Raw genomic sequence first — 26,727 nt, 5'->3', positions numbered from 1 at the left:
GTCCATCCGGAAGCATTGGTCAATTCTGTCCAACAGCGATTTTCACATGCCACCACCGAGATTTGCCTTCAAGAGGGCCACCAACTTGAAAGACAAACTTGTACACTCAAGGGCCCCCACTACACAAACGAATACCACTTCCACAGTACCCAAGGGTCATTTCCCATGTGGGACATGCTCAGTATGTCCACTGACTAAGAAGAGCACAAGTGTGACACTGACATCGGGAAAGGAATGGTTCCACAATCAGTTCAGTAACTGCAATTCGACACAAGTTGTGTACAGGTTGACCTGCCAGTGTGGTTTACACTACATAGGTCTCACATCTCGAAAAATCAAAGTGCGAGTGCAAGAACATCTGAGCACCATAAGAGCTGGCAAATTGACAACTAAGCTAGTCCAACACTGTTTCACTGAGAAACACACCTTCCAGTGGACAGTGCTTGAAAAAATCATAACATCGACGGGATCCTGCTGGCAAAAGAAGCCAGCTGGATTCACAATGAAAAAACTGACCGGATTGGGCTTAACGAGATTATAGAATGGAATAAGGTCAAACTATGACTGGTACTCTTAGCCATTTGGGTCTCTTGACCCAAGTTTCCCGTAGCAGGCACATCATGCCCCTCCCAGGATTGGGTGGGGAGAGCTTTACACTGTAATATCCCTAGTGGGCGTTTTCTAAATTCTGTACCAGGTGAAGCTCACTGAAAGATATCGAGATTGTGATGGGTCTTAATCAGTGCCCTGTGTCCGTGTGTTTAGTTGTTTCTATATTCAGATGTCAGGCAGGGCGGCTGTTAGACACAGTTTAGCTGTAGGGATTGTACCCTATCCATATAACATGGTGGAGATTATCACTGGGGGTATGCCTATGCCTTTGTTTTTTCAACGTTTTTTCAACAGTTCAATGACACACTACAAGGGGTTCTTGGTAGACCCAGCAGATCTGTGTTTTGCCCAGTGTTTACCTCTCTTTCAACTCTTCTAACCCTTGCTGTAACTTGAGTGGGTTGTCCCATTAAATTTAAATGTTTCTTTCCACTACACATGCTTTATATATTCCTGTTTTATATATAAATACCATTGCACCAATGATGATAGTGACATACTCAGGGGGGGGGGCGTAGCCGATATTTCATTACACATCCCTTCTAGTTCCACACTTAGGCTTCTAGTCATGTCCTTTGACTAGACTAAGATGGCCGCCGTTCCCGACACTGGGGTCACGTGCCGCTACACTAGGGGCGGGGCCTCGCCACATTTCCGCATTTCCTGGCGAGCCGCACCGGCTACCGGCACAGCTGAGGAAAGGCGTCCTCCTTTGACTGTCAGGGTGAGGAGAGCTGGCGACACGGGAGGCGGTTTTCAGGGAAGTACTTTTTGGGGGGCCCTGGGTGTTACTCCGGTCCCGCGTGACAACAGAGTGTGGGTGATTTCGGATGTTACTAGATTACACTCGTGCCTCCATACCAGCAGTAGTGATTGCGGGGCTTGAGTATGATCGGGCAAATGGTGGCAGCTCTGTCGTGGGGCAACGAATAGCCTCCCAATAAACATACAAATGAGGTGTGGTCTGTGGAACTGCACATAGGTAGCTAGAGCTATATGCAACGCTCGGCAACTAAGTGTATAGGTTGTATTTACCCACTGATGATGCAGTGCTGGTGGGCTTGAATAGTACCTATGCCAAAACGGACTGAGAAGTGGGTGTGTTGTTTTTACCCAAGAAAGGAGCTCTAGGGAGTATTCACGCTGTGTTACATGGCATATCCTTAGGCTGTGTGTAAACTACATGATACATGCTGTTGTATACTCTCTTTTTTCACACAGAAAACTTAAGACTAAGGGATAAGGGATCTACTTACGTTTGGAGTACCCAGTTACCTTGTTGAAATCGGAGCGGCGGGTATGACTAACTTGGCTGTCTCCTGGTAATACTCCCCACACATCATCATACTTTCATTTTCCATATGTGTTTGCTAACCTAGGGTCTATATGGTTTTAATTGTGTTTCCCCACCTGTTCTCTCCTGACAGTGCTTTACAGAACTAGTGTCCAAAGGTGGAGTGGCAGCATTTGAGTGCAGCCCTGATGAAACTGCTTAAAACGCACTATAAGCAGTGAAACATGTCGGCACTGGCACTAGGTAATGGTATGCATGAATAGCTACCAGCCTTTTTAATTTATTCAGCACACTATCACATCCCTATGAATAAAGTTGGTTAAGGGACTGTTGTGTGATGTGTGTTTTTAGGCACTCAGTTATATTTGTGTGTGTTTGTCACCAGCAGATTGTTCTGCTCTCCACTGTCAGTCACAATTTAAGTTGTTTGTTTTGGACACCTCTTTTCTTTCTCCTTATTTTCTTTTGAGAAGCAAGTGACTACCGATGATGAGACATGGGTCTGTCTGGAAATTACATACCAGTTACCCCGCTGGTGGTGTTTCCGTGAGGGGTCACTTGTTTCTCTCACATTTTTTCCTCTATTTCTGAGCGTTGTCCAACATTGGGTGTGGACTTTTGTGACCAGCGTCTGGTAGTGGTCACTATTTGTGGTGTTCTGTGGTGCTGTCCGAGAGAACAGGTCTTTTAAAGTGGGCGGAGAACAGTGCATTACCTCCTTATAATGTATGTAAGAGATTAGTTGGGAGCAGGATATTTTGACCCCCTTCTTCTGAGTCACTGATATTTCTTCACGCCATTGGTTTGGGTCTTTAGTTGTAGTATAGAATGAGAGTGGAGGGCGACCCTTTCCGTATTCCATCTGTGCTCAGAGGTAGTTTTTGAACGGCAGGGCTTACGGCAACTCGAAGTGAACCTGCAACCCCTTCTCACTCAAAGGGAACCTCGGCCACAGGGTAGTGGCTCATTCTGCCGTCATCCATCGCGGCGGGGTGGAGTACATTGGGAATCACCTGCTCTGGAGACACCAGTTGACTTCTCACCATAGTCATACTGGATCCTGTATCTCTCAGAGCCTCCCCTCTCTGGCCACTGATGGTGATCCATTGCCCATACTTGGTAGTATTTGGGGGCACCTGGATCTTAGGAACCATCTCCCGTTCTCCCAGGGACACTAAGGTGACACCCGCCCACTCACCCCCCTTATCTAAGGGCAACTCCTACCCGAGCACTACACCAGCTACTCCCGGGGCTTTTCCTCCGGTGGGAGGGGGTGGTCTCTTTGGGCATTTGACATCTCCTTTATAATGTCCCACACCACCACACTCGAAGCAGTGGACAACCCTTGGCTGCTGCCTCTGGCCAGGATGAGGATTTCTGGGCGGGTTAGCCTTAGGGGTGAAACCTGTTCCCTTTCCCTGGAAACTGTTTTGGGGACCTTTAGAGAACTTCCCGCTTTTCATCTCCCCCTCCTTCTTCTGAGAGGCGCCCTGTCCGGCCCTTTGGGAATCCCCTCCAGTCCCCTTTGAGGACACCCGGGTACTTGCCCAGATGTCCGCCTCCTCCGCAAGCTTCCGGGGGTTGGTCAGCTTGCTGTCCACCAGGTGTTGGCGCAGCTTGGGAAAGCATTTCTCGAGTAGATGCTCTTTAAGAAAAAGGTCATACAACCCCTCATAGTCCTTCACCTCACTGCCCTGTACCCAGCCCTCCAACGCCTTCCTCGCATAGTCCAGGAAATCCACCCAGTTCTGGGTGCTTAACTTGTGGCTCCCCCTGAACTTTTGGCGATACTTTTCCAGGGTTAGCCCAAACTTCCTGATCAATGCTAACTTCATGGTGGGGTAGTTGGTCTGCTCCTCTGGTTCTAAGGCTAACAAGGTGTCCCGACCAGTAGGTGGAATATATTTGTACAACCCCCCCCCCCCCCCCCCCCCCCCAGTGCTTCTCCTGGATCTCATGGGCCCTTAGGGAGACCTCATAGGCAGCCAGCCATTTGGCTATATTGTCCCCCTGACTATAGCTGGCAACTATGTCCTTAGGCAGGTAGGGTCTGGACTCCCTGGTTGGTTCTTTGGTTTCGCTGCCACCATTTGGAGTAGGAGAGGGTCCTAGTTGCAGGGCCTGGAGTTCTAGCTCCTTTAGTTTAACTTCATGAGCCATCCTCCATTCTTCCCTCTCCTGTTCTAGCCTGGCCAACTCCCATTTCAGTTGCCTTTTTTCCCCTCCTGTCAGTGAGTTACGCTTCGGTCAAGCTTACTCCGGAGACACTACTGCCCCTCCTAGAGTAGGTCATTGGTCCTGGGAGTAGGTTTCCCACCTCAGGATGGAACAATCCCTCTACCTCTATGACCGTGTCCCGGTCTGTCCCCTCATCCTCCTCCTTCCCTTCTCTATGTGCTTCCACCCAAGCCCTCAAACTGGTCTGGAGTTCCCCCTTCTTGGCACCACGCTTAAAGAACACTACCATTTGTTGGCAAAAGTCCTTAAGCTGGGCCACAGAATAAGTATCCAGTTCTTCCTATGCAAATTCCATTTTGCTAAAGGCAATTTAGGGACAAGCACACAAAAAGAGTAGTTTAACAAGGGGGCAATCTGAAGCTACCTCCACCCCACCACCAGGAATGAATTTGGAAAAAGCAAAAGTAAAAATTAGGAAGTCCGCCAGGAGAAAACTCCAGGTGTAGGTTAGTGGATTACACTTAGTTACTGCAGAGTAGTCGCAACCACAGTTCTCATCCCACCGCTAGACACCAATATGTTGGACTCAGGGTTGCGAAGCCACTTAGGGTAGCCTGGCCTAGGGTAAGACAGTCAGATTCCAGAAACACAAGTGTGAAGTTTGCACACCACCCAGCAGTAACTCAAGGCAATTCCACTCAAAAACGACACTACACCATGGTTTTGGAAAAATATGGATTAATTTATAAAAATAGATTTGTTTCACTATGTATTTTCTTCCTTTTTACACCAATATTTCTCCTTATATTCCTTCTCACTTTGCGTATTAGGTAACACTTTACAAGTTCATACTATTCCCCTTAGTACATTTTCATAAGAGTTCAGTACAAGTTTCACCCCTCCTTTATAACAGTACTATGCACCTATTGAAGGATAAACAGTGGCTCACTCCGAATATAACCTGTACACATGTAACTAGAATGAAAGTTTTAAGCTTTTTTCTGTCAGTAGGTACTTATAGCGATAACTAAACAGTTCCTAAAACCCCCAATAACATGAATCAGGTTAAGATCTCATCTCCTTTCATTGGTTATATATTTTGTACATTTCACAATCACCTCAGGTGAATTTTCACGGAATTCAGTTAGAACAGGGAACCTGTTATTCACTTTTAAAACATTTAGCCCAGTGATTCACTTTTAGGAAGAGAGAGAGCAATGGGGATTCCTACAGGCCTTCCACTACTCCCTGCATCACAGGTAACTGGAGTCCCCAATTCAGCTCTGTTCCTTTAAACGGGGAAAAGCCCCAGTCAAGCGTAGCTCTTACTCAAGGGATTACTTGGCTAGCACCCCAGGTCTCCTCACGCTCCAGAGGAACTTCGTGCGTGAGAACAACTAAGTAAGGGGCCCGTTTACTCCCACTTTCCATGCTTACTTGGTGCCTCCGCGAACTGGCCGTTGCCCACTGTCCCCGTCGGCTTTGTCCCCGCTGGGCTGTAGTCTCGACCTCTACCCCCGCTACAGTTCAGCGAGCCAGGGGAGGAGGGGGGTTGGGGGTTCAAGTTTGGAGGTTTGATACTCCTCACCGCTCTCGTCGAAGCTGCCGGATCTCTTCTTTCACCGGCTCCTTCCGACAAAGGCTCCTCCTTCACTCCGCCTCTTCCTCCACGGCGCCCGGCCTCTTCCTGGATCGCGGCTAAGTCCGCCTTTCTTAGCCGCACCTCCGCTCCACCCTCTGACGCGTCTCCACGCTGCTTGTGGCGTTTCTTGGTTACCGGCAACACAGCTGGTCAGTCCGCCAGAGCCGGCTTCTCCGCCCGCTCGACAGCCTTAGTGGGGTTCTTGCTTTCGTCAACACGACGTCAGTCACCACAAAAGTAGCGCTCCACGCAATGACACACCGCAGCGCAGATGGTGGGTCTGGCAGGCACCTGGATCCAACGCCTTCACTTCCTCTGACTGGAAGTGGGTTCACGTTACCAAGGTACCTTGCGCCTCGCTCCTCTTACTTATTTCGAGAGGCCTCTAAGCACTTTGGGCACCTGTAGACTAACTGAAAGTTCTCCTGGTTAGAAGGGCTGGCTCCAGTAGTAATGGGAGAACGTCATTGAAGCAGGCAGTCGAACTTTAGAACGATCTCCCTTAGCTCAGTGCGTCTCTCCTCTACTAACTTTTCCTCACTCCTCCTATGTCCAGGTTCCACAGTACCTCCTGATCACTGCACAAAATGGTCGCCTGACATTCTGCCTTTTATAGACTGGCCACACAGGGTCCAGTAGGGTCCAGAAGGTTCTGGAAGGGCTCTATGTTCTCCTATGGGGATTTCTCAGAGGATGGCAGTTATGGCAGTTAGTATCCACCATTTTGTAGATCTGGGTGAATTCCAGTCAGAAAAGGCACCTGGGCCTGAGGTAACAGACTATGAGGGCAAAAGAGCATCTATCCCCCAGGACAACACCATAAAAATCTAGTGGACACAAAAAGATAAAAAGGGTGTCAGGGGCAAAAAGGGGACAAAATAAATAATTATTAGGAGGGGCTACGCCAAAGGCCAGACAGGTCTAACAGTGACGAAAAGGCTTTGCATCACTTTCATACGCGCATTCCCACAGAGCACACATTTGTGAATCTACACGTGCAGAGGAAAAATCATACAGACACTGCAATGCACTTTAAATACATGCAACACTTGTGATTGCGCAGTTCTGAAGCTACATATCCTTATGAAGCATAATAGATTACAAATGCAACAGTTGACACTAGTTCATCTAACTAGCATGGAAAATTACCATTTCGAAATGTGGTTAAAACGTCATACAGTAACCACGCATTCGCTAGTAGTTAGTTTCTAGATGTTTACTTTAAATTAAGTAATGTCTTCTAATTATGCCATCATTAGAAAGAAAATCGACATTAGGAGTTCAAATATATATATATTTATATATATATATATATATATATATATATATATATACACATATATATATATACACATACATATACACATACACATACACATATATATATATATATATATATATATATATATATATATATATATATATATATATATATATATATATATATACTCTTCAAAACAAGGAAAGACACTCGCAGGGGTGAGTTCTTGGAAATGTATTTTGAAAGAGTCTGTGAAATACAGATAATGAAGCGTCTTCACATAATTCATTTGTATTGCGCAGTTCATCCCCAAGCATAATTGCTCACCACTACCCATAAAATAAATAATTGCGTCCTGAATGGTCCATGTACCGTGCTGATGTAAATAGGTCATGTGCAGCCTAGCTTCATATACGCATCTTGGAGCACATGAGAGCTATTGCCAAAGAAGATGAATTCTATCCAGTGGCCAGGAATTTCAGTGAGAACCATAAAACAAATAGAGATCTATTAAGATTTTTCTAACCCAATAACTGTAGAGGTGGGGACTGAACTCTAAAATTGCGAAGGATGGAATCCAGTTATATAATGGACTTAAATTGACAAAATTCCCACAAGGCGTGAATAGTAGTGAGGAACTATTGGTTCACATGGGGGGTTAATATATATCGACGTATTTTCTTGCCAGAACTTGACATTTGATGTCTCCTTAACCTGTATTTGTATTCATTTTTACAGACATTTTTTGTTTCAATTATGATTATTACAATTGAATTGATACCCCGTGGTAACTATAGCCCATTCAGTGCGTGATACTATATGAAGCTACACTGCCATGACTTATTTACTTCAGCACAGTGCACAGTATATAGCCCATTCAGGGCCCAATCATTTATTTAATCAGCAATGGCGAGCAATCTTGCTTGTGGATGCACTGTACAATAGTATATACAATGCATTACGCGTAGATGCTTCACTCCCATTCAGGGCATGACAACATACAAAACCACGCTCCATATGAACTATGGAATTATTCTCACAATAGCACAGTGCATTTTAATGGTACCCATTTAGGGGACAATCATTTATTTTATGGGTAGTGATGAGCAATCATGCTTGGGTATGGACTGCGCGATACAAATGAATTATGCGAAGACGCTTCATAATCTTATTAAAAATGTAAATAAAATGTAGGACTGATACATGGGGCAGCTTACCCTTCTTTGGCAGTCCTCGTCCTTTTCCAGAGCGGGACTTTCTATCTAAGAGCTTCTGCTTTGGACTGGTCGGTGTTCCTGCTCCGAGTCGGATGCCATCTCCAGGGTCACTGACTGAGTCACCTCTCCCAGAATCCCGGGAGGAATTCTTTCTTAAACGTCTCTTTGCTTTGGCATGAAGTCGAGCTTCTGTTAATGAAGATACTGGCCAATTGCCATTGATTTCATTCTTTATTTCCTCTGCTCCAGCATGTTCTTCATCCCCAGAAAAAAGCGAGTCACTCAGATTATCGGGTTCTACATGAACAAAAGTAAAAAATGTAAGTAAAAAAGGAATTCATTTTGGTGGAACTATTAACACGCTTAAAAAAAAAGAAAGCCTATAGGTTTCAACAAAGGCAATAATTCTTGCATAGGAGAGACCAATTGGCTTTGCCAATGCTTTTTCTTTTTTATTAGTGGTGTAAGGACAGAGCAGCAGGCAAAATGGAGGACGGGAGACAGTCAAAATAGAGGGCAAATGGAAGAGGTGAAAACGCGCTATGAAGCGGCTAGCAGTGTACTCGTCATAGCGTTTTTTGGGCAGGTCCTAGGGGCAATGCGAACGAGTAAGGGCAAAGCAACACAGACAGCTGAAAGGGACGTGCTGGCAAAGCAACAAAGACAGCAGGCAGGGAGGGTGGGGGCAAATCAAAGCACACTGGGAGGTTGACTAGGCAAAACAACGACTCAGGCAAGAAAGAATGCGGAGTGGGATGGGGCAGGCAGTGGAGCAGGATGGCGGGCGAGGCAAGGAGAGAGGCAGACTGGAAACAACCACTCTAAAGGAGTTCTGCAACTCTGATAAACAAGCATTTACAATGCAATGGTTTCTCCTTTGGAAAAGTTAGAGCTATTGGCATTGTAAATGACAAAATGTGTATTTATGTGTTGGTTTTGAAAACAGATAAATCAATGGAATTGTCATTTACATTGCCATTAGCTTAATCACTCGCAAATGTGAGACCTATTGTACCCTACGGACGAGCTCAGCAGACAGCAATTAGTACCACACACACACACCCAGAGCCACACACACACCCAGAGCCAGCCACACACACCCAGAGCCAGCCACACACACCCACCCAGAGCCACACACACACACACACACACACACACACACACACACACACACACCAAGAGCCACACACACACACACCCAGAGCCACACACACCCAGAGCCACACACACCCAGAGACTGCCATAGTGTACGAGCTATTACGCCTGCAGAACGCAATGGGGTCTGCCTGTATCTTGCTGCCTATATCTTGTCTGACTTTTTTTAACCTTCACATATTTTGTGTGCTATGAAAATCGAGAATTTAGCTGAGCAATTAGCATTTCGGTCACTTTAAGGTGGCAACAAGGCACCCTCGCTCTGTCCCATCAGCCCAGCCACTTCTAGAAAGTTATCCCAAGCATGTGGGCAGGGTGTAAGCGCTATGAGACCTGGTGCTTGGTTCATCTTTAAATAGACATTGATGCTCCCGGTCTCATTTTTTCATAAATGTATTGCATGAAAGACGGCGAACTCCACCCCTGCACTGGGCTGTGCAGAGCAGGCGGGCAGCCTTCAGTAATCCCCGCAATGAGGAGCACGTCTTACTGCAAACCACAGAGAGTCATCGCGTCCAGGCCAAAGGGTGCCGACACTGAGTCTTGGAAAACAGGCTACTAGTATGTCTTTTCTTGCTAATATTCTTAACATAAGCGTAGCAGTGGTGTCGTTACCCTTACCTCCCACGTAAACCCGCTGTACGTCACTTCTGAGTGTCCAACTGGCTAACAGGGCACTGGCACTTCAATTACGACGAATAGAATTACGAAATGACACAAAGTCAATACCCTGGACGGCCGTCTCGTAACAGAGGTTCGGCTGTCTTTTGGCAGCTGCCTGAGCTCAAACACTTTCTCGCCCAGCTAAGCAACAGCGTAATAAACAAGTATGTACACAATACATGCCCCTTACCTGAGGTATGTTTAGAAAGGTTAGCGGAAAGAGCTTAAGACAAACTGACTGTTGGACAGAAGTGTGAGAAAATATTTTAAAGATGTAAAATAAATTAACTGAGGAACGAGTGAGTGAGTGTGTGTGTGTGTGTGTGTGTGTGTGTGTGTGTGTGTGTGTGTGTGTGTGTGTGTATATAGCGTAACTTACAATCCAGTGTGTGCCTCGCAAGAGGAAAGGGGCGGAGCTCGTATTGATTTGGGGCCCTGATAGTTTGGGTTCCTGTCTAGAGGCTGGAAGTCCTTGGCTCGACATGTCGTAGCACGCCGCCTCCCACTTCAAACACACGCTGCCCGCTCTGCCCTGCGGCTGCCTGTCCCAGCACAACAATTACAGCACGAGCCAACACTCACCAGCAGCCACTGGTAATGGGGAGCAGGCCCCCAGCTCCAGAGGGCACGCTCGGCTTTCACTTATAGAGCCGAGCCGTGGTTATTTCCAGAAAGAGAATTCCGTGCTCAGAAATGATTGTTTTAATTTACCAAACGACGTACAACATTCCCATGTAAGGAGCAAATAAATGAAGTGCTAGATATCGATAAAAGCCATAAAGGTCGGTCCCATAATGCCGGAGACTCCAAAGCTACAATCTGTGTCCTGTGCGCACCTAATCCACCCTGGACACTCTGCTTTTACATCTGTGGCTCGGCGATGCTGACAGCAAGCGGCGTAAAGCGTGCAAGCAGGGGGCCTGGGTCCGCACCTCGAAGCCTGCGCCCAAGAGTCCTTTCAAGAAGTGACATCTCGGGTCTGAAAGACCTCGCCGGCTAAAAAAACCCGACATTTCACGCAATCGGGCCTGAGGCCACCCCCGTCCCATCAGAGAGTGACCAGAATGGCAACAACAACAAACAAGCATTAAACACGGACAGCGGGAGGGAGTGGGGGGCGGGAACGGGCAAACGGACAGCGGGAGGGGGGCAGGTTAACGTCACGAACATAATAATGTCGGGAACGGGCAAACGGACAGCGGGAGGGGGGCGGGTTAACGGCACGAACATAATAATGTCGGGAACGGGCAAACGGACAGCGGGAGGGGGGCAGGTTACCGGCACAAGAATAATAATGTCGGGAACGGGCAAACGGACAGCGGGAGGGGGGCGGGTTAACGGCACGAACATAATAATGTCCTGACCTGTACAAACAAGCTACTGCCTGGCCGCCATCTTAAGAGAAACGACGAAAACAAACCTTGACGACCCAAAAAATAAACCCCGGCCACCGCTGCACTGACGTGATAAAAGGGGCCGGATGAGAAAAAATCTCAGGAACGCCCACGAGTCACCTCGCAGAATGACGGACGCCTCTGTTTTCCAATGGCTAGCCTCCATTTATGGAGCTAGCCAATGGGAAACAGGGGCGGGACAAACAGCCATACTGTAACTCAAAAGATTTCGCCTGCGCGAAACGCTGCTTGCCCAGCTTTCAACAGGCGAAACCTAAAAAGCAGTTCCAAAAGCGTGAGCAGTGGAAGGACCCTAAGCAATGAATAAGTACTTGCGCCGTGCTCCAGGTGAGCGACAAACACACAAAGAAGTGAAGCCAGCACATATTGACTAAAGAGACGGAAGGAAGTTACAGTAATAATGTAGCCAACCAATGGTAAGTCCCCTGTAAGAAAACAACATGTTTTGCAAGCAACAGCGCATGCAAGGCCTAAGTTTTAGAATATGGAGCAGTGTTTTCATTTGCCTACAGGGGCTTGCTTTCAAGATGTTTAAAACTTGGCCACGTCAAAATTTCAGTTACGTCAGTGTAATCTTTCATATTTTCAAGTTACGCAACATTCCAGAAATCACAGTATTACACCACATAATTCTATGCCATTTGAAGCAAAAATGTAGAACGAGTGCGCAAGAACAATACAAATGACCCGCACCGGAGTGGCTACTGTTTGTAGCACTGGAGTTTTTTCTGCATTTACTTTTGGAATGCATTCTTGCGTCCAAAATGGAGGAGAGGATGCATTTCGCTAAGAAATATAGCACCAAACTGCTGGTTTTGCATTTCGCATAATTTGCAATAAGCCTTATGATGATTGTGTTATTTATAAAGGGAGGGAAAAATGATGGATAGATTCCTTGACTTAACTTCAGCCACTGATATTTACTCAGGATAGCAATTCATTCCTTTATTTTTTTTCGTCCACCATGCCACCTCAGACAGGAATCAACTATATGGAAATTAATCTTGGTCCTGCTGCAATAGAATAGTCTAACCCGAATTTATAGGCCAGGGAACCTATGAGCAGGAACAAGCAGGCAGGGGGCTGCACGTGACGTAGCAATATCAGAGTCCTTGAGATCCCTGAGAGCGTCGAGGAGGGCAGGACTGAAATCTTCCTGCAATGTTGAATAAGCACCAAGCCCTGCCCAAATGGCCTCTCGGACATATTTGTAGTGGAGAGAGTGCATAGATCCTTGTTCCCCCTCTGCCCCCGGGGGCTCCCCCCCACCCCGGGAAATAATCGCTAAAATTCTAAATGATCAAGACCGGGACTGTATCCGGCAAGCAGCAAAAGAGGCACCAAACTTGTGCTATGAGAATAATAAAGTTGCTATATGCCCTGATTAGACCAGACCGGTTCAGGAGCAGCAACAAACCTTCTTAGGAGGGAAGCAGAAGCTCCATGACATGTTGCTTTACCCTGCCAAGCTTAAGGTAATCGCACATGGTAAGGTCCACTTCTTTGAAACCGCCAAGGAGGCCTGGGAGTGGCTGGAGATTCGAGGAGACGCCCTTCCCCCCACCGGGAGCGACATGTTGGTCGAGGGGTTGGGGAACCCAACCGGATCAAGGTCCTCGAAGCAACAGACACAGGGACAAGCTCACTGAAGGAGACCCACCAAATCAACAGAGGATCATGCTGGGGAAAGATTGTACCATGCAAGTGGAATCCATAGACCTGGGTGTCCCCTACCCCCATATGGCAGAACCTAGGACTGACCCATAGAATGTCTCTGAAACACTCACTCTGATGAGTGAAGTGGTTCCCGAAACCATCCTGGATTCAGCCCTGCTCACAGAGGATGCTGGATGAAAACAAGAACCTTGGGTGGACAATGTCTACCTATTGGGGGCAGTCTTGAACAAACTCACCACTGTCCACTCAATTTTGAAACACTGAGTGATCAGCGATGAGTTTGGGTGTGGCAGGAGGATAGGGGCAGGGGGAGGAGCATCTTTGGGCGGTGTCAGGAGCCCGTGTTAACCGATCAGTGGAATGGGGAAATCGCTGAACTAAGAATTGAAACTGAGTTCTTCGAAATTCTGAGGAGCCTAGGGCTCAAACATTGGGGCTCTGGCTGGATATCTTACATTGTTGCAATGGCTGGGCTAGGCCGGGTGGCCTGACTCACTCGGAAGTTCAATTGCCCCGGTTGGGCTTCAGGGGATGCTGTGCACATCCAGGCACAAGTGTGGGGAGGGCATAGCCCTATGCACTGTTGCACGTCAATGCCCGTGGGAGAGGGTTCAGGGGGCTATTTTCATTATATGTAGTCAGTTGTTTTACGCAGCATCTGATGGGTATGATTGGTGTGCACGAAAAAGGGTCTGAAAGTAAATTGGCAGAGATTTCTACAACAATGGGGACGAAGTTCATCAGCTGGAATGTAAGGGGGTTGGGCACATGCATCAAACGTGACAGGGTACTGTTGGTCCTCTGGAGTCACCACGTATATGTGGCCTATACAAGAAACCCATCTTGACAACTTGGGGGCGCATACATAAGAGAGAAAATGGAGGGGCCAGATATCTCATTTCTCCTACTTTACTTAGGCAAGGGGCATGCTGATACGGGTAGCCCCGGGTTTTCTAGTTTGCATTGCAATACATGGAAGCAGACATCAATGGTTGCTTAGGGCTAAACTAGATGGTCAAGACATAGTTATCCTGAACATATATGCTTAAAATGTGGATGACCCAGAATTTTAATAGTCCGTACCAGAAGTATGAACCTTGGACCTAGATGCCCGAGTCTCTGAACGGGAGACTTCAATTGTATATTAGACCCTAACCTAGACAGGCACCCTCCTCGACCAGGCACTAAGCCATGAATGACTGAGACTCCAGTAGATAATGGGGAACCTGGGAGTACAAGCCATAGGGAAGGACAGACACCAGACTAAGAAGTTGTACACTTGCTATTCCTCCACACATAACACACACAGTAGGCTGGACAGGGTTGTGGTTTTGGCAGCGGAGACGAACCTAAGCGTTGAGGTAAACCATCAGACCGATTCCTCTACGACCACTCTATGGTTAGTTGCATGGCCTAGAACGTGGCGGATGGAGTCAGACATCCTAGAAGACCCGGTTGGAAGGGAGAACATATTGCGACTCTTAAATGGCCCTATGATAATTATCTAGGAAGAGTCGAGCATTTCTAGAGCCACAAAATAGGAGGCACTGAAAGCTGTGACACGAGGGACCTGTGTGGGTCTGACATGCGGGGTCCGTAGGCAACTACAACGGGACCTTGAGGTAGAGGAAGCGGCACTAGCTGGGGCTCAGGCCCAGGACTGGGCTGATCTGACCGAAACAAGCCGAGAATGGGGAATACGAGCGCACATAAGCGACATTTGGGACAGGCAAGACAAGTATACAATTGGTCAGTATCGATAGCACTTATATAAAGAGGGTGACAAATGTGGATGACTCCTGGTGTGGATCCTCCTCTGTCCAGATTATTGCTCTTCATATGCCTACAGGCGAGGTAGAACACACCAAGGCTGAAATCCTGCAAGAGATGCAGCGGCATCTCCAGACAGTGTACACTGCGGACCCGGCAGTGAAGGAAGACAGATACATCTCATAAATGCGAGCCACAAACTTGACGCACCTCCATGCACAGGCCTCAGAGGAGCTTGAAGCTCAATTGACAATGGAGGAAATATGAGCAGCATTATTACTGTTGCCATGGGCCAAGGCCCTAGGGGGCGATGAGTTCCTGCCTGAGTTCTACCAGAAATTCTCGGACGCTGACTCATGCACTGATGCAGGTTTAAGAGGAGGCCTTTGATGAAGGAATCCTCCCTCCCACCATGAGGAGAGGCGAAATGTGTATGGTGCTGAAACCAGGCGGGGACAGCTGCAATCCTTCCTCCTACCACCAAATTATCATGATCAACACGGACAAGAAAATATAGTGCAAACTCCTTGATTCTCGCCTTGGACCGCATATGCCACACCTTATACACAAAGACCAATATGGCTTTATTCCTGGCTGCCACACTGGCATGAACCTCCGTCGACTAACCCACATTATGCAAGAAGTGAAACACTGAGACGAAGAACTTGCACTCAAGTCAATAGACCTGGCAAAGCCTTTGATGCAGATGACTGGGGTTACCTGCTGGAGATCCTTAAAGCAATAGGGTTTGGGCTCCATTTACGCCGCTGGGTGAAAATACTGTACACAGAACCACAAGTATGTGTGGGAAAGGCTTGAGAGCGGAAGAATGTGTCTTGGGCCGAGGCACGCATCCGTGATGCCCGCTCTCACCCCTCCTCTTTGCCCTGGTCGTTGAACACCTGGCGGAAATGGGGCAGTGGGGTATCTGGGTGGGAGACATGACTCATGTGATCTCCATCTACACGGATGATGCCCTTTTTTATGAAGCGTCCCCACAGGATGCCCTACCTAGGCTCCTGCAGCATATGGAACAATTCAGTGAGGTCTCTGGACTGCAACTTAACCAACATAAATCCCTGATTTTTCTCCTGGCGAGCATGGCCACATTGCCCTTAGAAGGTTTCCCAAACCTGGAAATGAGCTGAGAGCGAGCACATTTCCGGTACCTTGGCATCCAGATAACACTAGACAATGCCCAGTTAATAGCGCTGAATGTGGACAGGGTCATAGACGCCCTGAGACGCTCTGTGACCTTCCGGAATGCTGTACCGTTTTCATTAATGGGCAGACTCGCAGTATCAAAAATGGTGATGCTTTCTTGATGTCTCATGCGCTCCAGAATTCACTTTGTCCGAACCCAACTCGAATCTTCAAACAAATGAACACTGTCCTCGTCTCTTTACTATGGGTGCAAAGATGCAGTAGGGTAGCGCTGAACAAGCTGATACGCAGATATTTTGAGGGGGGGGGGGGGGGGTTTGAAGCCCCATGCATTGACCTATACGACTTTTCTACCCAGCTTCAATATGGTTCCCGATGGATGTAAGAAAGAGACAATTGGGAACAAGCATTTGCAATGCAATAGGTCTCGCATTAGGAAAGTTTTAACTATTGGTATTGTAAATGACAAATTTTTTATTTATGTGTTGGTTTTGAAAATAGCGAATTTAATAAAGTTGTCATTTACAATGCCAATAGTTCTAACTTTCGCAAATGTGACACCTATAGCAATTGTAATGCAATATGTGTTGTATTTACGTGACTTAGATGTATTGATATTACAAATAACAATTGCTTTTATTTTTTTAATTATTAATACTTAAATAAAGTTATTTTAATTTATAATGGCAATAGCTTAAACTTTTGTAAATAACTTTTGTGAAGATTATGTTCAGTGTATTTTATTGTGACGAAAATCCAAAAACAGAAGTGAAATATTAACATTTTTGTGACATTTGTAATAAAGCTTGAAACATTGAGAGAACATATTTGAACCTGTTGTTGAATGGTTGCACAGATGGATGCTGTGGTGGCGCTGAGTGATGTTGTGGTTGCGACGAGTGATGCTGTGGCGTTCAGTGATGCTCTGGTAGCGCATAGTGATGTTGTAGTGCCCCTGAGTGATGCTGTGGTGGTGCGGAGTGATGCTGTGCTGATGCGATAGAGTGAGTGCAATAGATAGATAAAGAGTAAGGGCGATAGATAGAGTGAGGGCGATAGGTAGAGTGAGGGCGATAGGTAGAGTGAGGGCGATAGGTAGAGTGAGGGCGATAGGTAGAGTGAGGGCGATAGGTAGAGTGAGGGCGATAGGTAGAGTGAGGGCAATAGATAGAGTGAGGGCAATAGATAGAAAGAGTGAGGGCGATAGATAGAAAGAGTGAGGGCGATAGATAGAAAGAGTGAGGACGATAGATAGAAAGAGTGAGGGCGATAGATAGAAAGAGTGAGGGCAATAGATAGTGAGGGCGATAGATAGAGTGAGGCCGATAGATAGATAGAGTGAGGCCGATAGATAGATAGAGTGAGGGCGATAGAGTGAGAGCGGTAGATAGAGTGAGAGCGATAGATAGAGTGAGAGCGATAGATAGAGTGAGAGCGATAGATAGAGTGAGAGCGATAGATAGAGTGAGTGAGGGCGATAAATAAGAGTTAGGGCGATAGATAAGAGTTAGGGCGATAGATAAGAGTGAGGGCGATAGATAAGAGTGAGGGCGATAGATAAGAGTGAGGGCGATAGATAAGAGTGAGGGCGATAGATAAGAGTGAGGGCGATAGATAAGAGTGAGGGCGATAGATAAGAGTGAGGGCGATAGATAAGAGTGAGGGCGATAGATAAGAGTGAGGGCGATAGATAAGAGTGAGGGCGATAGATAAGAGTGAGGGCGATAGAGTGAGGGCGATAGATAGAGTGAGAGCGATAGATAGAGTGAGAGCGATAGATAGAGTGAGTGAGGGCGATAAATAAGAGTTAGGGCGATAGATAAGAGTTAGGGCGATAGATAAGAGTGAGGGCGATAGATAAGAGTGAGGGCGATAGATAAGAGTGAGGGCGATAGATAAGAGTGAGGGCGATAGATAAGAGTGAGGGCGATAGATAAGAGTGAGGGCGATAGATAAGAGTGAGGGCGATAGATAGAGTGAGGGCGATAGATAGAGTGAGGGCGATAGATAGAGTGAGGGCGATAGATAGAGTGAGGGCGATAGATAGATAGAGTGAGGGCGATAGAGTAAGGAGGATAGATAGAGTGAGGACGATAGAGTGAGGGCAATAGGTAGATAGTGTGAGTGGGATAGATAGATGGTTGTGAGTGTGGTGGTTGTGTGTGTGGTTGTTGTGTGTGGTTGTTGTGTGTGGTTGTGTGTGTGTGGTTGTTGTGTGTGGTTGTGTGTGTGTGGTTGTGTGTGTGTGGTTGTGTGTGTGTGGTTGTGTGTGTGGTTGTGTGTGTGGTTGTGTGTGGTCGTGTGTGTGTGTGTGTGGTTGTGTGTGTGTGTGTGGGGTTGTGTGTGTGTGTGTGGGGTTGTGTGTGTGGGGTTGTGTGTGTGGGGTTGTGTGTGTGGGGTTGTGTGTGCGTTTGTGGGTGCGTTTGTGGGTGCGTTTGTGTTTGGGGTTGTGTGTGTGTGTGGTTGAGTGGGGTTGTGTGTGTGCTTGTGTGCGGGCGGGTGTGTGTGTGCGGGTGTGTTTGGGTGGGTGGGTGTGTGTGTGTGGTTGTGTGTGGGAGGTTGTGTGTGTGGGGGGGGTTGTGTGTCGGGGGGTTGTGTTTGGGGGGTTGTGTGTGGGGGGGTTGTGTGTGGGGGGTTGGGTGTGTGGGGGGGTTGGGTGTGTGGGGGGGTTGGGGGTGTGGGGGGGTTGGGTGTGGGGGGGTTGTGTGTGTGGGGGGTTGTGTGTGTGGGGGGGTTGTGTGTGTGGGGGGGTTGTGTGTGTGGGGGGGTTGTGTGTGTGGGGGGTTGTGTGTGTGGGGGGTTGTGTGTGTGGGGGGTTGTGTGTGTGGGGTGTGTGTGTGTGTGGGGTTGTGTGTGGGGGTGGGGGTGTGTGGAGGGTGTGGGGGTGTGTAAGAGGGGTTGTGTGTGAGCTCACTGACAAACTCTCAGAGCCCTTAAATAACTTTTCAGCAACCAGCAACAGGTCTTTGGGCTGAATAAATTAGAGAGAATTACTTACTACCAGCTACCGGCCGTACTGCGCAGGTGCTTCATCTCCTTCCCAGCTGCGCAACCCACGTTCCAGGCACTAGAGAGCTTTCTAAAGAACCCTTCCCCCCCCGCAGGCTGATCACAAGGTTATCCTCGGACATGCAGCGCACAGTGCCAATATGCTTCCTGAAAGAGCGGCACGAATGGGAAGCTCTGCTTGGCACATCGATCATGCAGGACCTACTGCTGCGTGCAGGAAAGAGCTCAGTCCCTTAACTATCATCTTTGCCTTGTCCATTTTAAATTTCAACACGAACTGTACAGGTCACCTGAATGGCTCCACAGAATAGGTCTGATAGACTAACCATGTTGTCTGCGATGCTGATCCCCCGGCACGACCTTTCTACACCGAGCCTGGGAATGCCGGAACATTAATCAATACTGGGTAATCATTTTTGATGCAATAGAGGAGATGTTAGAATTGTGTATAGAATGCGCTCCTATACCTGCGCTGCTAGGGTACGTGAAGAATGTGCCTGCAGGAAGCATAAAACTAACTGCCATGCTTCTTCTGTTAGCTAAACAATGCATAGCGTTGTGCTGGGGCCGATGCCAAGTTCCACACAGAGAGGACTGGCTTAAAGACGCTGCGTTCTGCCATGGTAGCTGTCGGCCAGCTGGGACCTCATAACTATCCAGACCTGACCTCGTGACACTTGGGAGCTGCTACAAGCTGCTACAAGCTTACTTGCGGCTGCGGACGGAGGACGAGGGTCTCTCCCACTCCCCTGCCCAGGGTGTTGCTGAATAGTATTGGAAATAGAGCTCAGACTGAGGCTAAAGATTGCGTTCATCAGGTACAACGTGAGGAGGCTGGCCACCCCTTTTAAAACAAGCTCTTCAATCGATCTACTAGAACATGTTCGCTCTGTACTTTAGTGACACTTGTACACCAAGCCCCTCGCGGCTCACTGAAAACAAGTTCTACTGCCGAGTAGTGGAGGCAGGTTAGGGGGTGTTATCTGAGTCCGGGCACGCATTGCCAATTGCAGACAATGGCTGTGATCGCGCGCTTTAGGAGACACGCGCTGTGAAAGTGAAAGTGTGAGAGAGCGCGAGAAGAGACGCGTGCATTCACAGGGCGTGTCTCCTAAATCGTGCACGTTCACAGCGCGTGTCTACTAAAGCACGCGGTCACTGCCATTGTCTGCAATGGCTTTGGTAAGCTCGTGCACCTCTCCTGTCCTACTTCGCTGCAGACACAGCGACAATAAGTATCGCTGGCGACAGCGCTTGGCGCTGCGACGCCAGCGACACCTAAAAAACAAGCACAATCAAGGGGCAGAGATAGGAAAAATTAGCACAATTAGGGGAGCAGAAGGCAAGAAAACAAGCACAATCAGGGGAGCAGAAGGCAAGAAAACGGGCACAAATCAGGGGCAGCGAGGGGGAGCAGATGGCAAGAAACAAGCACAATCAGGGACCAGGAGGCAAGAAAAAAAACGAGCACAATTAGGGGAGCAGAAGGCAAGAAAACTAGCACAATTAGGGGAGCAGAAGGCAAGAAAACGGGCACAAATCAGGGGCAGCGAGGGGCAGCAGAAGGCAAGAAACGAGCACAATAAGGGAACAGAAGGCAAGAAAACGAGCAAAATCAGGGAACAGAGGCAAGAAAACGGGCACAGATAAGAATGCAGGCACAGGGGGGAGACAGGCAATGGCGGTCACAGACACCAGAAGACAGTATGGGCAGTACAGGGAAGAAAGACAGACAGCGACAGTGATACAAACCTAAGGCCTACCACTGGCCACCAGGGATGAGGCGCAGGTGGTAGCCTGTGGGTGGAGGAGGGCCTCAGCTTCTACAGCAGCGGCAGCTGGGGCAGGGTCAGGACACACAGGCGGAGCTGTGTGGTGGGGGAGCGACCTACCAGCAAGGGTCAACTTCTATGCTATTTATTTGTAACGCTTCACATTACCATCACATAAAACTCCTTTAAAGCCGGACCTATTTGCATTGCCAATGCTTGTAGTATTATGCTTACAGGGTAGCTTAGTGATTTAAATGGTCCCTTATGATATCTGCAGTGATCTAAAAGTCACAAACACCAATATAGCAAGTCATGGGCTTCCATCCGGTCGGTAAATGAATATTTATATGTATAATATTAAAACCTGTCATTTACTTTCCTTAGATTCTGCAGAACTATAGTATGAAGCACTGCATATACAACCTGTTATTCCAATTACCCACATCAAGGGCACTGATTTTATCAAGCATGAAACGTTGAGTTGGCCCTGTAGGAATACACACTAGTAGTCTGCATTTAATGTACCCCTCGATTAAGTTTGCAACTTGCGTACAAAGAACAATCTTTCCAAATAGTTCTAACTCTGCAATATTTTCGTTGCAGCAAAATGTTAACCTTCATTGTATATGCAAAGCAATTAATTATGTTGCTGGTGCAAAAAGAACAGCCGAATTGTGTCATTGTATAGTGCGATAAACATATACCAGACTACTTAGCGATTTACAGATTTGCCAAAAAACACTTTGATACTATGCTACCCTAGATCTCCTCAGGGTCCAGAAATACATTTATCAAATTTTCTTAGTATAATTGCCCCACTATTTGGGGAGTGAGCCTCACTCCACCGGGTTTCAGTGTGCTGTACAATCCGGGTGGACATTTACAGTGGCAACAAGTGGAATAAACACGCTTTTTTTGTAGCAGAAAACAGTTTTTGAAGGAAGGGGCAGGCATGTGGTACGCAATTATAGACAACTTATAAGTGTGATATACGTAGAGAGTGATCGCAGTATGTCACAGTCTCAGGGTGTCGGACACACATTTGCCCTAATGGACTGCAAAGAGTGCTGAGAGTCATAAATCAGTCACACATGGAGAAGAAAACAAGCGCGTATTTGTGAATCTCCCCAGGAACTGCGCGCCAGGGCCCGTCTCGTCTCTAATGAAAACCTTTAATTATATTCAAATAGGTTACTATTCAGCAGGGAAATAGAAATATGGATTTGATAGCAATAAATTTCCATCGCTGGCTAAGCCCACTGCTTAATTGTCCTGTACCAAGGCGTGCATGATAGAACGCAGAGTATTAAAAGAAAGAGAAAAAAGAGGGGGGTACTGGATGGGGGGCTGCAGCTGGATTTCACTTTTGAAAAAAAAGTAATTTTCTTCAAAGTCAAACCATTGTTTTTATGAAAGTGGAAAAGACGAGTCTGCATGATATCTGCAGTGATCTAAAAGTCACAAACACCAATATAGCAAGTCATGGGCTTCCATCCGGTCGGTAAATGAATATTTATATGTATAATATTAAAACCTGTCATTTACTTTCCTTAGATTCTGCAGAACTATAGTATGAGGCACTGCATATACAACCTGTTATTCCAATTACCCACATCAAGGGCACTGATTTTATCAAGCATGAAACGTTGAGTTGGCCCTGTAGGAATACACACTAGTAGTCTGCATTTAATGTACCCCTCGATTAAGTTTGCAACTTGCGTACAAAGAACAATCTTTCCAAATAGTTCTAACTCTGCAATATTTTCGTTGCAGCAAAATGTTAACCTTCATTTTATATGCAAAGCAATTAATTATGTTGCTGGTGCAAAAAGAACAGCCGAATTGTGTCATTGTATAGTGCGATAAACATATACCAGACTACTTAGCGATTTACAGATTTGCCAAAAAACACTTTGATACTATGCTACCCTAGATCTCCTCAGGGTCCAGAAATACATTTATCAAATTTTCTTAGTATAATTGCCCCACTATTTGGGGAGTGAGCCTCACTCCACCGGGTTTCAGTGTGCTGTACAATCCGGGTGGACATTTACAGTGGCAACAAGTGGAATAAACACGCTTTTTTTGTAGCAGAAAACAGTTTTTGAAGGAAGGGGCAGGCATGTGGTACGCAATTATAGACAACTTATAAGTGTGATATACGTAGAGAGTGATCGCAGTATGTCACAGTCTCAGGGTGTCGGACACACATTTGCCCTAATGGACTGCAAAGAGTGCTGAGAGTCATAAATCAGTCACACATGGAGAAGAAAACAAGCGCGTATTTGTGAATCTCCCCAGGAACTGCGCGCCAGGGCCCGTCTCGTCTCTAATGAAAACCTTTAATTATATTCAAATAGGTTACTATTCAGCAGGGAAATAGAAATATGGATTTGATAGCAATAAATTTCCATCGCTGGCTAAGCCCACTGCTTAATTGTCCTGTACCAAGGCGTGCATGATAGAACGCAGAGTATTAAAAGAAAGAGAAAAAAGAGGGGGGTACTGGATGGGGGGCTGCAGCTGGATTTCACTTTTGAAAAAAAAGTAATTTTCTTCAAAGTCAAACCATTGTTTTTATGAAAGTGGAAAAGACGAGTCTGCAGATCGGTCCAGCGGTGGCCGGCACCCTCATTATTGTCCTAATGGTTATTAATTATTAGACAGGCGAGACCTAAAAAAAACTAATTTCCATATGTGGATCACGTGCTGCGCGCGCGCACAAACACAGAACACACACACAGGCACACAGAGACAAACACGCTCACACACTCATACAAACCACACACAAACGCATGCATGCTCACACACATAAAACACGCACACATACAAAGCACACACGCACCCTCACACACACAACGCCCCCTCCCGGAGACCCTATGAACCTATTGTGACGTTAGGCGTTTTAAGCGCAGCAAGAGAGCATTAAGCGCTTTGGGCACTACAAGGGGACATTTGGCTGTACACATTCTCTCCTCCCAGGGCAGGGACAGCGGGAACGGTTTCTAAAAGTATTTATTGTATCCTGGTGAAAAAGTTTCACCAAGGTAATATTTGAAACAATGGCGCATGCCATGGATGATGAATGTGGAACACCTGGAGGATGAGGGGATAAACCGCTGTTTGGATCGCGGGCAATGGCAGTCTCATCGCTGTCAGGGGGCGGGCAGCCGGGACGTTACAGCTCTGCCTAGCGCCTAGTTCTTAGGCGTCATAAAAACGGCAACTAAACGCTTCACAGGCCGCTCCCTCTGTAAAATGGGCGCTACAGCAACTAACAGGGCTCAGTACTTAACTGAGCAGCTCTTACAGAACAAGAAAGAACAGCCTTTAGTTGCTTCGGCCGTGAAATGGATAAAAAAAAAAAAAAAAAAAAAAAAAAGCCCATGAGTGGTGCCGCGCACGCGCCACTGCGAGCATGGGTCTTCAATTATGGCGGCTGAGTCTGGCCACCATAATTGAAGACATATGGGCTTTGGTGCGCGTAACAGACACCAATAGGCCATATTTACAACAAGGGGTGGTGAGGGACAGAGTCTCTGAATTAAGCAGAAAGCTCTCACCCATTCAAGAGATCAGGGCTAGATCCAACACCGTTTTTTAGCTCACTGCACCATCCCAGTTTCAGAACCTGGCTGTATGCAAATTAGTCTGTTCCTGTCCCAGTGCATGATGGGAACAGGACAAACCAAACTACAAAAGCCAATTCTTACACTGGGAAGGAAACAAGCTCCCGGGGACCGGTTTCTGGCATTACAGCCGTCTTCGGCCCGGTTTGCTTGAATCCTGATGGTGCAATGAGCAAGGGTCTCACATCTGAGAATACCCTTCCACGCTTAGGGTGGACAAAAATATTTACAACAAGGGGTGGTGAGGGACAGAGTCTCTGAATTAAGCAGAAAGCTCTCACCCAGTCAAGAGATCAGGGCTAGATCCAACACCGTTTTTTAGCTCACTGCACCATCCCAGTTTCAGAACCTGGCTGTATGCAAATTAGTCTGTTCCTGTCCCAGTGCATGATGGGAACTGGACAAACCAAACTACAAAAGCCAATTCTTACACTGGGAAGGAAACAAGCTCCCGGGGACCGGTTTCTGGCATCAATAGGCCATAGGCTGAGCGACGCGACCGCCTATGGCCTATTGCGTGTTCTGTTATAAAACAGCACACATGCAAAGCCCAATCAAAATGGACTTAGAAATGCACATGCACGAGCTGTGTGGAATTTCAAGGTCCATTTTTGAAACCCTAGTAAAAGTGCTTTTCACTCGCTTCGCTTGCGAGCCCTAAAAATGACTCCTTGCTGACCGAGTGCACTCAGATAAACTCCCAGTAGGGCTGATGCAGGGTAAGGAGGTCAGTGAGGACCAGCCATATATAGAACGCTAAACTGAATATACGGTAAGAGTACGTGGAAAAAATACTGAGACATGCGCCCTTTTACAGGGAACACCCCATATGGAAATTAGCCCCCATTAGAGATATGAGCGCACACAAGTCTTCCCAGACTTGGAAGGACAGGGAATGTGACGTTCTGGTGGACCTCTACCCGAGCAAAACGTTTATAACACATGAACAAGCCTGTGACAACTTCGATCTAGGTAAGGGTCATTACCTTCACTATATGGGATTTTGGAGATTGCCATGAAGGAGAGGGATGTTTGCCCGAGTACCCGGATATCCCACAACCGACACACATACAGGACTTGTTGCTTACATGTGGATCCGGGCACAGGATGATCTCTCCTATACAAAGCCATGAGGCTAGATTCAACTACCCCGATCCTGCGGTCAAGAGTGGCATGGGAGGGGGACCTAAATGAACGGATTGATGACAAGGCTTTGACAGTCATATGCATGCTTACACACGCAGTCTCTTGTTACGCAAAGTTCAAGCTAATACACTATAATTTTTTACACTCCACCTAAAACACTATAATTGTATACACCCCACCTACCTTACACTGGTGAAAATACGGAGTATCTCGCAAAACCACGCTGACACGTCCCTTAGATGTGGAACAGAGTGGGCAGATTTTCTGCACCTGGCTTGGGCATGTCCTGAGCTGTGGCAGTTCTGACCCCGAGCTGTGGCAAATGTGAGCGCAAGCACAGGCCTCCCCTTAAGAGAGGAGCCAATACATTGCCTGTTGGGCTATATACGAAAACCCAAGAAACTGAAAATAGCCCACAGACTGCTGCAGCTGATAATGGTCCTGGCTAAATACATAGTGGCCATAACATTACATCGTAAAGACGATAAGCTTCAGGCTGACCTAACTGAATGGTGGGAACTCTAACTCTTCCCTCAATTCTGATAATTCATTGAGTGATCTGAATGATACTGAGCTGAGTGAGAGTTGAATGGAAGGAGCTGAGATCGGACGCGGTAATGGTTGTGTGCGGAATTGATGTGCGCCCCCACACCTACATGTAAAGATCGTATTTTTTTTTTTACCATTCCTCATTGTAACTTGCAATATTACACCTAGCAGAGTGTTATCCTTAGGACACCAAGTTTTTTGTGCATATGCAATGTCTGCTGCATTGTTAAGAAAAACTTTTTGGCTTTCTAATACTGGTTTTGGCATGTTTTTTGCAAAACCTTATAGCAGGGGAAGCTGTTGGGCCCTCGTAATTCTAATATTTAAAAAAAAAGGCTAAAAGCAAAAGGATTAGGTGACTTAGCCAGTAAGTATCTGTTTGTTGCATTCAATGCTGTACATTCACATGTTCTGCATACTCCTTAGGTCTAGCGTTGGGCTTGCACAGTTGCAACTTGTTTTAATATTTTGAGTTACGAGGTCTTGGTGACGGCTCCTCCTCGGATTGTGAATGTGCAGGGGCACTGAATAAATAGTTAGATTGTTTTTCGCACAGCAGGTGCCTAGGTATGGA

At 47.0% G+C, this 26,727-nt stretch overlaps 1 protein-coding gene across 2 annotated transcripts in view; it reads right to left on the bottom strand.

Annotated features, from left to right (window-relative positions):
- Positions 1 to 26,727, bottom strand: part of PDCD4 (programmed cell death 4) — a 572,963-nt gene that overhangs the window by 379,074 nt on the left and 167,162 nt on the right. For both annotated transcript variants that reach the window (XM_086922777.1, XM_086922778.1), the window contains exon 3: positions 8,205 to 8,501. In XM_086922777.1, coding sequence (XP_086778903.1) covers positions 8,205 to 8,501 — 297 coding nt within the window. The remainder of the gene's footprint in view (positions 1 to 8,204; positions 8,502 to 26,727) is intronic.

This window comes from Lissotriton vulgaris, chromosome 5 (genome assembly GCF_964263255.1).
Source record: "Lissotriton vulgaris chromosome 5, aLisVul1.2, whole genome shotgun sequence".
Taxonomy (NCBI): Eukaryota; Metazoa; Chordata; class Amphibia; order Caudata; family Salamandridae; genus Lissotriton; species Lissotriton vulgaris.
This window is presented reverse-complemented; position numbering and strand designations above follow the sequence as displayed.